Source organism: Nycticebus coucang, chromosome 5, assembly GCF_027406575.1.
Source record: "Nycticebus coucang isolate mNycCou1 chromosome 5, mNycCou1.pri, whole genome shotgun sequence".
Taxonomy (NCBI): domain Eukaryota; kingdom Metazoa; phylum Chordata; class Mammalia; order Primates; family Lorisidae; genus Nycticebus; species Nycticebus coucang.
In genome coordinates this window covers 87,174,381-87,187,850 of record NC_069784.1, presented here as the reverse complement: position 1 = coordinate 87,187,850, position 13,470 = coordinate 87,174,381, and the positions used below count along the sequence as shown (strand labels likewise).

Sequence of the window (13,470 nt, the reverse complement as noted above, 5' to 3'; positions counted from 1 at the left end):
TATAGGTGGAGGATTGCGAACTTTTTTTTTTTTTAAAGCAAGAGAGTTCTTTTTCCAAATGAAAATTTGTGAAGGTTTCCAAATATATAGAAGAGATCAAAGGGGAGCTGCTCTTGTTGGGTTGAGGTCTGGAGCTTATACCACTTGATGTCTTCCTTACCTCAGCTGGGGCCCCTCAATCACCTTCATCAGAGTTTTGTGAAAGATCTTAGAGACCCCATTTGAGAGAAATTTTCAGATGGAAATTTACTGATAAGGAAATATATTCATGGCCTGGTACATTAGAAAGCAGATTTAAAAACACAGTAGAATTTCAATTTTGCCAAAAGCACACATTTTAGTAAAGCTCATGAATGCTATAATCTTTATCATGTGTGTGTTCATGGTGAATAAAAATGTTTAGGAGTTCTGGAGAAAGTGTTTTTAAATTCTGGGTTATAGTTATTTTATTTCTCTTTGCTTATCTATTATTTTAATCTTATGTACTAATCATGTGTTGTTTTATAATAAGAAAACATTTTTGATTGAATATATATTAATTAATTCCTAGAACCCATAGCTTTGGAATATATAGTATTTGACACAATATGAGTAACTTTTAACTTTGTAAGAAAGGATTCCCAGAAATAGCGCTTGGTCTCTGTTCTAGTTATCTATTGCTCCATCGTGAATCAACCCTAAACTTAGCTTTTTAAAATAAACAACAATTGATCTTTTTATGCTCTCTCACAGTTTATGTGGGTCAGAGTTTCGGGAAGTGAGGGCTTTGCTGGGTGGTCCTGGATCAGGGTCTCTTACCCAGCTGCAGTCAGATGAAGGCTGGAGCCACTGAGAGTTGGCCTAACATCTCTCTCTCACTTCATTTTGATACAGAGCCTCTTCCTGTGGTCTCCTTGTAAGGGTTAGTCCGGATTTTTTCATAGCATGGTGGCAGTTGTTGCGTGCTGGCTAAAGTACATTCAAGAGTGAATGTACCTTTTAACAAAGTACAAGCTGGGCTTGGGCATCTCCAGAGTCATTTCTACCAGAATTTGTTAGTCATTCAGTCATAGCCCATCAAGATTTAATGGGACCAGCTATGTAACTTGTGGGGCCCAATATAAAATGAGAATGAAGGCTCTCTTGTTCAAAAATAATTAAGAATTTCAAGACAGTGACAACAGAGCATTAAACCAAGCGCAAAGCCCTTCTAAGTATAGGGCCCTGTGTGACTACACAGGTTGCCCAGGGGAGGGAACACTGCCCTCATCTCTTGATGGGCGGAGTGTCAACAAATATTTGTTTTAGTTTATTATATTTATTTTAGTTTCCCTTTTTAGTATTTTCTCTATTACTCATTCTAATGTGTTCAATATCCCAGGTTCTCTGTCAACTTCCAAGAAAAGCTGGATCTAATAACAAATGCCATGTTTTAATTAATGCCCCTTCTTTAATAACATTCTGATGAATAAATCCTCTATTATTCACTTTTCTTAGAGTATTGCTTGTGTCCAGTAAGGGTTTGTGTCTGTTGTAATAGTAGCTCATTTATGAATTTGTATAAAGTAATATTATTGCTTCAGATAGTTTTTGGCCCTTGGGTCTTTAGAACAGAACACTTTATCTCTAAACATTGACCCTGAGGATTGACTTCTAAACACATTGCAAAAGCCCCATCATGATAACTACCTGAAATACTGTAATGGGTTGAATTGTGCCCTTCCCCCCCCCATTAATATGTTGACCTTGTTTTGAAGTAGGGTTATTACAGACGTAGTTAGTTAAAATGATTCCAGACTGGGGGGGATTTGGACACTGACGTAGACACAGGAAGAGAATATCACGTGCAGGTGAAGGCAGGGATCTGGTGATGCCGAAGATTGCCAGTAAATCACCAGAAGCTGGGCAGAAGCACAGAACTGATTCTGTCTGTGGGTCTCAGGAGGAACCAGCCTTGCTGACACTGGATATGGAATTCTATTGGTCACAGCTATGAGACAATGAATTTCCGTTCTTTAAACCACCCAGTCTGGACACCTGCGCTTCCTCGCGGAGGAGTTGGAGCTGCGGCACCACAGGCCTGAGCTGCCCCTTCTCTGCCGTCTCCTTCTGTTCCTCAGGGCTCCCGCGTCTGCTGGCCCTCCTACGCTGCTCAGTCCACAGGCACGAGAACTTAAAGAGCAAGAGGAAGTGAAAGGAAAATTAGGGCAAGGAAACAGATAAAAGAAATCACCCATGAGGAAGAATCAGCAGAAAACTCCAGGCAACATGAAGAACCAGTCCAAAACAACCCCGCCAAGGGACCATGAGGTAGCTACTGCAGAGGATTCCACCTATACAGAAATGTTAGGAATGACAGAAAGGGAATTTAGAATACACATGTTTTCAACATGTTTCTTTCAACAATGAAAGAAATGATGGAAACAATGAAGGAAACTTCTAATAAAGTGGAAAATAACCAAAAGGAAATCCAAAAACAGAATCAAATCAGAGATGAACGATATGAAGAATATAAAAAGGATATAGCAGAGCTGAAGGAAATGAAACAGTCAATCAGGGAACTTAAGGATGCAATGGAAAGTATCAGCAACAGGTTAGACCATGCAGAAGAAAGAATTTCAGAGGTAGAAGACAAAGTTCTTGAGATAACTCAGATAGTAAAAGAGGCAGAAAAGAAGAGAGAGAAAGCAGAACGTTCACTGTCAGAATTATGGGACTTTATGAAGCGTTCCAACATACGAGTTATAGGAATTCCAGAAGGGGAAGAAGAATGCCCCAGAGGAATGGAAGCCATACTAGAGAATATTATAAAAGAAAATTTCCCAAATATCACCAAAGATTCTGACACACTGCTTTCAGAGGGCTATCGGACCCCAGGTCACCTCAACTCTAACCGAGCTTCTCCAAGACACATTGTGATGAACCTGTCCAAAGTCAAGAAAAAAGAAAAGATTCTGCAATCTGCCAGGAGTAAGCGCCAGTTGACCTACAGGGGCAAATCCATCAGATTGACCGCAGACTTCTCTAATGAAACTTTCCAAGCAAGAAGACAATGGTCATCTACCTTTAATCTACTTAAACAGAACAATTTCCAGCCCAGAGTTCTGTACCCTGCTAAGCTAAGCTTCAAAATTGACGGAGAAATCAAATCATTTACGGATATACAAACATTGAGGAAATTCGCCACAATAAGACCAGCTCTACAGGAAATACTTCAACCTGTTCTGCACACTGACCACCACAATGGATCAGCAGCAAAGTAAGAACTCAGAAATTAAAGGACAGAACCTAACCTCCACACTGATGCAAAAGATAAAACTAAGCAATGGACTCTCACCAAATAAGACGAATAGAATACTACCACACTTATCAATTATCTCAATAAATGTTAATGGCTTGAATTCCCCACTGAAGAGACATAGATTGGTTGACTGGATTAAAAAACACAAGCCATCCATTTGCTGTCTGCAAGAAACACACCTGGCTTCAAAAGACAAATTAAAGCTCGGAGTCAAGGGTTGGAAGACAATTTTTCAGGCAAATGGAAGTCAGAAGAAAAGAGGAGTTGCAATCTTATTTTCAGATACATGTGGATTTAAAGCAGCTAAAGTCAAAAAAGACAAAGATGGTCACTTTATATTGGTCAAGGGAAAAATACAAGAAGACATTTCAATTCTAAATATTTATGCACCCAATTTAAATGCTCCCAGATTCTTGAAACAGACCTTAGTCTGAGCAATATGATATCTGATAATACCATAATAACAGGGGACCTTAACACTCCTCTTACAGAGCTGGACAGATCCTCTAAACAGAAATTAAACAAGGATATAAGAGACTTAAATGAGACCCTAGAACAACTGTGCTTGATAGACGCATATAGAACACTCCATCCCAAAGATAAAGAATATACATTCTTCTCATCACCCCATGGAACATTCTCCAAAATTGATCATATCCTGGGACACAAAACAAATATCAACAGAATCAAAAGAATTGAAATTTTACCTTGTATTTTCTCAGACCATAAGGCACTAAAGGTGGAACTCAACTCTAACAAAAATGCTCGACCCCACCCAAAGGCATGGAAACTAAACAATCTTCTGTTGAATAACAGATGGGTGAAGGAAGAAATAAAAGAGGAAATCATTAACTTCCTTGAGCATAACAACAATGAAGACACAAGCTACCAAAACCTGTGGGATACTGCAAAAGCAGTTTTGAGAGGAAAATTCATCGCTTTAGATGCCTACATTCGAAAAACAGAAAGAGAGCACATCAACAATCTCACAAGAGATCTTAGGGAATTGGAAAAAGAAGAACAATCTAAGCCTAAACTCAGTAGAAGAAAAGAAATATCCAAAATCAAATCAGAGATCAATGAAATTGAAAACAAAAGAATCATTCAGAAAATTAATGAAACAAGGAGTTGGTTTTTTGAAAAAATAAATAAAATAGATAAACCATTGGCCAGACTAACTAGAAATAGAAAAGTAAAATCTCTAGTAACCTCAATCAGAAATGATAAAGGGGAAATAACAACTGATCCCACAGAGATACAAGAGATCATCTCTGAATACTACCAGAAACTCTATGCCCAGAAATTTGACAATGTGAAGGAAATGGATCAATATTTGGAATCACACCCTCTCCCTAGACTCAGCCAGGAAGAAATAGAGCTCCTGAACAGACCAATTTCAAGCACTGAGATCAAAGAAACAATAAAAAATCTTCCAACCAAAAAGTGCCCTGGTCCAGATGGCTTCACTCCAGAATTCTATCAAACCTTCAAGGAAGAGCTTATTCCTGTACTGCAGAAATTATTCCAAAAAATTGAGGAAGAAGGAATCTTCCCCAACACATTCTATGAAGCAAACAACCTGATACCAAAACCAGGAAAAGACCCAAACAAAAAGGAGAATTTCAGACCAATCTCACTCATGAACATAGACGCAAAAATTCTCAACAAAATCCTAGCCAATAGATTACAGCTTATCATCAAAAAAGTCATTCATCATGATCAAGTAGGCTTCATCCCAGGGATGCAAGGCTGGTTTAACATACGCAAGTCTATAAACGTTATCCACCATATTAACAGAGGCAAAAATAAAGATCACATGATCCTCTCAATAGATGCAGAAAAAGCATTTGATAAAATCCAGCATCCTTTTCTAATTAGAACACTGAAGAGTATAGGCATAGGTGGCACATTTCTAAAACTGATTGAAGCTATCTATGACAAACCCACAGCCAATATTTTACTGAATGGAGTAAAACTGAAAGCTTTTCCTCTTAGAACTGGAACCAGACAAGGTTGTCCTCTGTCACCTTTACTATTCAACGTAGTGCTGGAAGTTCTAGCCAATACAATTAGGCAAGACAAGGAAATAAAGGGAATCCAAATGGGAGCAGAGGAGGTCAAACTCTCCCTCTTTGCTGACGACATGATCTTATACTTAGAGAACCCCAAAGACTCAACCACAAGACTCCTAGAAGTCATCAAAAAATACAGTAATGTTTCAGGATATAAAATCAATGTCCACAAGTCAGTAGCCTTTGTGTACACCAATAACAGTCAAGATGAGAAGCTAATTAGGGACACAACTCCCTTCACCATAGTCTCAAAGAAAATGAAATACCTAGGAATATACCTAACGAAGGAGGTGAAGGACCTCTATAAAGAAAACTATGAACTCCTCAGAAAGGAAATAGCAGAGGATATTAACAAATGGAAGAACATACCATGCTCATGGATGGGAAGAATCAACATTGTTAAAATGTCTATACTTCCCAAAGCAATCTACCTATTCAATGCCATTCCTATCAAAATACCAACATCGTACTTTCAAGATTTGGAAAAAATGATTCTGCGTTTTGTATGGAACCGGAAAAAACCCCGTATAGCTAAGGCAGTTCTCTGTAACAAAAATAAAGCTGGGGGCATCAGCATACCAGATTTTAGTCTGTACTACAAAGCCATAGTGCTCAAGACAGCATGGTACTGGCACAAAAACAGAGACATAGACACTTGGAATCGAATTGAAAACCAAGAAATGAAACTAACATTTTACAACCACCTAATCTTTGATAAACCAAACAAGAACATACCTTGGGGGAAAGACTCCCTATTCAATAAATGGTGTTGGGAGAACTGGATGTCTACATGTAAAAGACTGAAACTGGACCCACACCTTTCCCCACTCACAAAAATTGATTCAAGATGGATAAAGGACTTAAACTTAAGGCATGAAACAATAAAAATCCTCCAAGAAAGCATAGGAAAAACACTGGAAGATATTGGCCTGGGGAAAGACTTCATGAAGAAGACTGCCATGGCAACTGCAACAACAACAAAAATAAACAAATGAGACTTCATTAAACTGAAAAGCTTCTGTACAGCTAAGGAGACAATAACCAAGGCAAAGAGACAACCTACACAATGGCAAAGGATATTTGCATATTTTCAATCAGACAAAAGCTTGATAACTAGGATCTATAGAGAACTCAAATTAATCCACATGAAAAAAGCCAACAATCCCTTATATCAATGGGCAAGAGACATGAATAGAACTTTCTCTAAAGACGACAGATGAATGGCTAACAAACACATGAAAAAATGTTCATCATCTCTATATATTAGAGAAATGCAAATCAAAACAACCCTGAGATATCATCTAACCCCAGTGAGAATTGCCCACATCACAAAATCTCAAAACCGCAGATGCTGGCGTGGATGTGGAGAGAAGGGAACACTTTTACACTGCTGGTGGGACTGCAAACTAGTACAACCTTTCTGGAAGGAAGTATGGAGAAACCTCAAAGCACTCAAGCTAGACCTCCCATTTGATCCTGCAATCCCATTACTGGGCATCTACCCAGAAGGAAAGAAATCCTTTTATCATAAGGACACTTGTACTAGACTGTTTATTGCAGCTCAATTTACAATCGCCAAAATGTGGAAACAGCCTAAATGCCCACCAACCCAGGAATGGATTAACAAGCTGTGGTATATGTATACCATGGAATACTATTCAGCCATTAAAAAAAATGGAGACTTTACATCCTTCGTATTAACCTGGATGGACGTGGAAGACATTATTCTTAGTAAAGCATCACAAGAATGGAGAAGCATGAATCCTATGTACTCAATTTTGATATGAGGACAATTAATGACAATTATGGTTATGGGGGGGAAACAGAAAGAGGGAAGGAGGGAGGTGGGTGGGGCCTTGGTGTGTGTCACACTTTATGGGGGCAAGACATGATTGCAAGAGGGACTTTACCTAACAATTGCAATCAGTGTAACCTGGCGTATTGTACCCTCAATGAATCCCCAACAATAAAAAAAAAAAACCACCCAGTCTGCAGTGCGTTGTTATGGCCACTGCTCCCCCATCTGTCCTGGAATCTAGGCAGTTCTGGGTGGATGATCACAGGGGTAAACATGTGCCCATGGTGAGGAAGCTGCCAGATGGCATCAAATCTTAACCCAGTTAAAGTGAAAATTATCATTTCTTCAAAAAGTTTTGTGAAAGTCAATTTAATGGATTTTTCAGGTCCAAGGGAAAGGAGATAACTTATGATAGAAGGACTCTCTTAAAACCTTTGATACTAGATAGGTTGTCTCTTCTCCCTTCTTTGAGACCTTTCTACCCAAGAATATGTCTTCATTTGTTCCACATTGCCAGAGAATTAATGCTCCGTTATTTTTCTACAGAAACCTGATTTAACCTAAATGTATTAGGATTGGCACTTAATTATTGTGATCTAATCATTTGCAGTGTCATCATTACTGAAAGCTGATATTAGAATCTTAAAAGTGATATATCTCATGCAGCAATATTTAATGCTTTATAATAACAATAATATTGGATGCATTATGCCGTAATAATGAAAATTACATTTGCAAAATCGTTGTAGTAATGGGACATTCTGAAATGCAAGAATAGAAAAAGCACACTGGAAGAGCAGAACATGTTTTATTCACAGCCTTTCAGCTGCCTGTGCTCTCAGGTCGGAAGGGAGGGAGGAGCTTACGTGCTCCCTAGGGGCAAACACCCCTGCGCTTAGTGATTAAGATCCAGCCAGACAATTCTGATTGAAGCAGGGGATTTTCAGTCACTGGGAGCAAAAGAGGGTCGGGGTGCTGTGATTGAAAATACAGTACTTTTTGCTCTTTAGAATAGATTAGCATTTTATAAATGAACATTTGGTTTCCAAAGAAAACCTATATTTGCTATGGTTTAGCCTAATAATTTGGCTGTCTTCGAGTTGCCCACAAGTTCTAAGTGAGTTGATTTAAAAAATATGTTTGGATAAAACACATAAATTATATTCCTTATACTTCACTCATATAGCATTAGGTCAGTTTAAAGCTTTAAAGCTCTGCCCTTTTAATATTTTGATGTATTCCTCACATTCGATTTATGCAAACTCACAGAAAACCATGATGAAAAGAAATCTGTTAGGGACTGAAGAGGTGGTTGGCTATGTGAAATACAACAAACGCTGACTTTGAGTTCTGGATATTTTCTGTACCAATCAGATAATTTTGTAAAATTTGGATTAAATATTTCTTTTGGTAGCCTAATTGCTCTTAATCCAGAAGTATTCTGTTTAAAACCTCCAAGATTAAACAAAAGCCATGGAAGTGCCAAGGCAGCAGTGACGGAAAAAAGGAGTGAATTGATTTCCTTTGTCTGATTACCAAGAATTATTTTGGCCCAGTGTTTGTGGAACCTGCCTTTGTTCAGTTTCTTTCATGAAGTAAGGCTTTTCTTTTTCACTTTTCTCTTTGATTCTGGAACTGTTGTACCGACAAGCTGGTTTACAAATATCTAGGCTTTTCTAAGGTTGCTCAGTATTTGGGGGTGGGGTGGGGGAGGGGGGTTAATGATCATTCCTTTTTCCTTAGTAGACCAGAAGGTACTATTCAGGCAAGAGTGTGTAGTCACCTCCCACCGGGCCTCTAGTCATTGGGCAAAGCCCATTTTCTTGTAGCAATTATATGTACGTTCTTTGTTCTTTCTTTTCCAATCAACTCTGAAGTCACATAAGGCATGTTTCTCAGGCCCCAAGTGCCTCACATTTCTGCTTTAGACTATGAGAAACTTATCAAACAGACGTGGATGAGGGAGAGGTGGGGCTGGGCTTGGTGCTCGTCCATCCCCACCTCTTGGGACTACAGCCTCTGCTCCGTTGCAGTGATTCCCTCCATATCAATTATGCCAGTTTGTGTGTGAATGCTGTCAGCTTTCCTCTGCGTGGTAAAATTAGCCCCCTTGGAAAGTGCTGTGCAAATGTAAAGGGGTTATCTTGATGACAATACTTGGTTCACTTTCCCATATTCATTCACCCTTCAATAGCACCTTATTTTCCAAACCCCATACTTTTTTGGGACCCTGAGTTTATCTATTTTTCTTCTTTGTTCTAGTGTTGAGGCAGCATGGTGTAGTGGTTAGGGATACAGTCTTGGTAGGCAAACTGTTCAGACTTCAGCACTGCCGCCCCAGCTGTGTGACTGGGGCTGGGTCCTCACGGAGTCTGGTTTTCTAGTCGGGATACTATCAGAATCCCCCTCACAGCATTTGAGAGGATTCTGGGTATTGCAAGTGGAAGCACTTAGCATGGTGTCAGGCATGTGTAAGTACTTGGTAAGGATTAGTTTCATTGCTTTCTAAAGGTTTTTGAAGGTTCTGTTTTTCTAATGCATTTTGTGCAGAGCCAGCAAAAAGGAGCTGATTCTTATAACTTGATTAATTGCAAAATATTTCTCCCCCATCCTATTCTTTCTTTATTTTGGCTCACCTGGGATAGGAACTTGTATTCATTAAATGAGCAGAGGATAGCGTTGCTTTTTCTAAAATTTAGAATGAAAAAAAACATAAAATGTAGAGTGCTATACTAGGATATGCTTTTAAAATAAATCATAGAATAATAGTAAGTTTTTATAAGTTCAGTATTCAGGTACCCTAGAGCTCTTTCCTTGGCTTCCAGTACTAATGAAATTGGGGAAGGATGAGGCTTGGAAGGTGGTCTCTGTAGGCAGTGGCCCCCTGCCAGTCCCTCCCTGTAGCCACCATTCTGCCAGGGCTTGGCTGGATTCCTTGGAGCAGCTCAAAGCTTGTGGGTACAGAGCTCCGTGATACACACACTCTGGCTTCTTCTTCCTGGGTCTCCATTCCCACTGGGCAGGGAGCAAGAGGGTCCAGTATGATTTCTGCCTGGCATTGATTTGTATGTTAATATTTAATATGGAATGAGGTTGGAAATTCATGTCATAGACAACCACTAGAAATGACCTTCACCTCTAAAATTTAAAAAGTTCTGCTTCTATGTGAGGTGGTTAATGTTAGAATGTCAGGCTCCTCATATCAAGATGGCATCTTTAACAGCCATTTGTTAAGTCTCCTAATCTCATTCCCTTGCTGTGTTATAGATTGACGTTCTCAAGGCAGACCTGGAAAGTGCAGAATGGAAAGTTTTGGAAAATCTTATTTTGGAAGACGTCCTTGAGCAGATCGGACAGCTCATCTTTGAGATCCATCTCCATTGGCCTGGGTTCGAGGTCAGCGGCAGCGACAACAGTGTTGTGCGGTTCTGGTACAGCCTCCTCAAAGAATTGGAACTAAAGGATTTCAGGCTTTTTCACAGTTACAAAGACTTATCTAAACCTCAGCTATTCCTGAAGAAAGACATTTTCAATGCAAGTAGCTGTTATACTCTGAGTTGGGTGAACACAAGATGGAAATAGGAGGCAGGCCCTCATCAAGAACATGAATGGAGCATGTCCCTGATTCTAACGGGGAGTTTACTCATCCAGCCTCCCACTAGCCTATTACCTGCTTGTGGCAAGGATTGTGGTATTGTCTTTGTAGCGTGCGTAGTCGGGTGCTTGGCATGTAGTCAGGGCACAGGTAATGCTTGTTGAAGAGATGAACAGTTACCCCAATTTGCCCAGAACCAGACTTTTTGCCTTTTGTCTTAGAGTGTAGAAGCTTATCCTCCTTCACTTTAATTTGAAAGGTAATCTCCAGTTCTTTCTAGTTTTCCCTAAAATTCATTGCATGCCTATAATCCATGAATTGATCAACATTAGTTGAAATTATGTAAGTTTTCCATTTTTACTATGTTGATGAGATTTTTAATTTTATTGTCTACTTTTTAAAATATAAGTTTTGACAATTAAGTTCTGAAACTTATCCTAGAAAAAGTCTTACATACCTCATTGATGAATATCACTATGGTCACCTTTAAAGTACTCCCCTCAGGAAGTTATGCAACAATGTCAGTGCCCTTCAAAGCAATTTTAGAACTCTTTTACTGGAATGGTCATCAGAGCTGTTGTCATATTACCCTTGATGTCCTGAATGTTATCAAAATGTCTTCCTTTCAATCTTTTCTTTTTCTTTGGGTAAGGAAAAAAGCCATTAGGGGCCAGATCAGGTAAGTAGGAGGGTGTTCCAATACAGTTATTTGTTTACTGACTAAAAACTCCCTCACAGGCAGTGCTGTGGGAGCTGGTGCATTGTTGTGATGCAAGAGCCATGCTGTGATTTTCAGTTAAGATTTTCTTGTTTCTCTATGGATGTTTACTTGACCTGCTGTGCTTCTCATAGCCAGTCAATAATTTTGATGCACAATTTGATGGATTTTTGCAATGTTTTTGTAGTTTTGCTCATTACTGGTTGCCTTGACATGTCTTCATCAGTGACACTTTCTCTCTTCTCAGAAAAATGTTTAATCCATTTGCACATTGCCATTTTCTTCATGGCATTATCCCCATAAGCTTGAACTAACATGTCCCTGATTTTACTTCCACTCTTGCCAAGTTTAACAAACAATTTATGAATATTTGTTCATTGCTTTAATTCAAGTGCCAGCCTTCTTGCGCCAGCACACAAAAACACACAACAATAATGAATGCCACTCAGCAAGACATCACCACATGTCAACATGCACACAGCTGTGAGATGCTGATAAACTAAGGTTATGAAGCCTTAGTGAGTTGTTTGTACAGTGCTGCCAACATAAGTGCCGGGAGGCAAGTTTGCAGACTTAATTGTCAGACCTCATAGTGCCTTTAATTTGACTTTGAGTCACTTCTTCTCAGGTTTTTTTTTTTTTTGCCTTATCAATAATATTCTTTGAAACCTTATGAATTTCAATAATCCCTCATGCTGTGGCTTTATAAGAAACAATAACTCTGGTTTCTGGGAACTTAGACACACCAAATTCTGTCACTGAGTTAAAAAGGCTAGACCATCAAGAACTTCAAGATTCTTTTCATGCTCAACCTTACATCCCCTTTAATTCCGATGAAACAAAACACAAAGCAGAATCCCAGTGTCTTTGCTATTGCCTTTTTTTGCCTTTAAATATGATTTTCCAACTGCAGACTTGCCTATGCTGTCAAGTCTTTTTTTCCTAATACATTATCTCAAATGTTAAGTGCATTTTTCTTCACTGCTAGTTGGCATCATTTAAAAGATTATGGCCACAGTCTGTCTTCCCTAGGGTGGTTATCTAGTTTTTCAGTAGTACCAACCCTTCTTACATTAAAAAAATTAAGTGAAAATTTTTGGTTCTCAGTAGTTCCAATCATCTCTGTCATTCTTATTGACAAGATTAGACATTACTCCTATGAATAATTTTGAAAAATCTTATTTTAAATAAATTACATAGTATACAAATAAACCAAATTATTACTTAATAGATTAATTATATTTTTGGTATTTTTTATATCTTGAGAGTATAAAAACTGTATGTACGTTGTTCAAAACTTGGGGGCAGAGGGTAATTATTATCACTAGACTTTATCCCTTCTCCCAAATACTTCTTCTACCCTCAGACATTTTCCCAAGTTCTCTTTGTTTCTTGCAGTGATTTCAAAAATGTCATTCCTCAAGTGAGAAACCAAAACATATTGCAGTAGAATGATCTCACTAACTTGAGTTCAAAAGAGAACAAGACTTTCTGAGTTAGTTGTGATGATTTTTAAAAATATAAATGAGGTTTTTATTTCTAAACTCACCATACACTAATAAACGTTGTTGAGCTGAGAGGACCACCTGAATAAGTATGATCTGAAATGGCAGTTTAGTCATGTCAATGTGCATAGGTATTTCAAATGTGCAAAAGGGTCCATAAAAGCTCTAAAGTGGTTTATACTGTGTATGGCCCCATCTCCAAAACAAAGCAACTTTAGCCCCATTCTTTTTGGATTATATCACAGATTTTTTTCGCAAAATTTTTGTATACTGAAATAAACATTTTTAGACCCTAAAGTGTGAAGAGTGTACTAATCTTAAGTACTTTTAGATACTACACACCCATATCAAGGTTTTTATTCATGGAACTGGAGATTTAGGGCATTACTGAAGGTCCCCTTTCTAGGGCAAAGTAACCATTTATTCTAGATGGGTGGTACAGACATCGACTTCATCACACTACAGTTATACGTATATCTGAAGCAAGAAAGGCTGTACTGTT

General features: G+C 38.5%; 1 protein-coding gene across 2 annotated transcripts in view; it reads left to right on the top strand.

Annotated features, from left to right (window-relative positions):
* The window catches only part of METTL24 (methyltransferase like 24), a 127,427-nt gene extending 114,172 nt beyond the window's left edge, over positions 1–13,255 (top strand). For both annotated transcript variants that reach the window (XM_053590998.1, XM_053590997.1), the window contains exon 5: positions 10,418–13,255. In XM_053590998.1, coding sequence (XP_053446973.1) covers positions 10,418–10,732 — 315 coding nt within the window. In that variant the 3' untranslated portion in view covers positions 10,733–13,255. The remainder of the gene's footprint in view (positions 1–10,417) is intronic.
* The last annotated feature ends 215 nt before the right edge of the window (positions 13,256–13,470 follow it).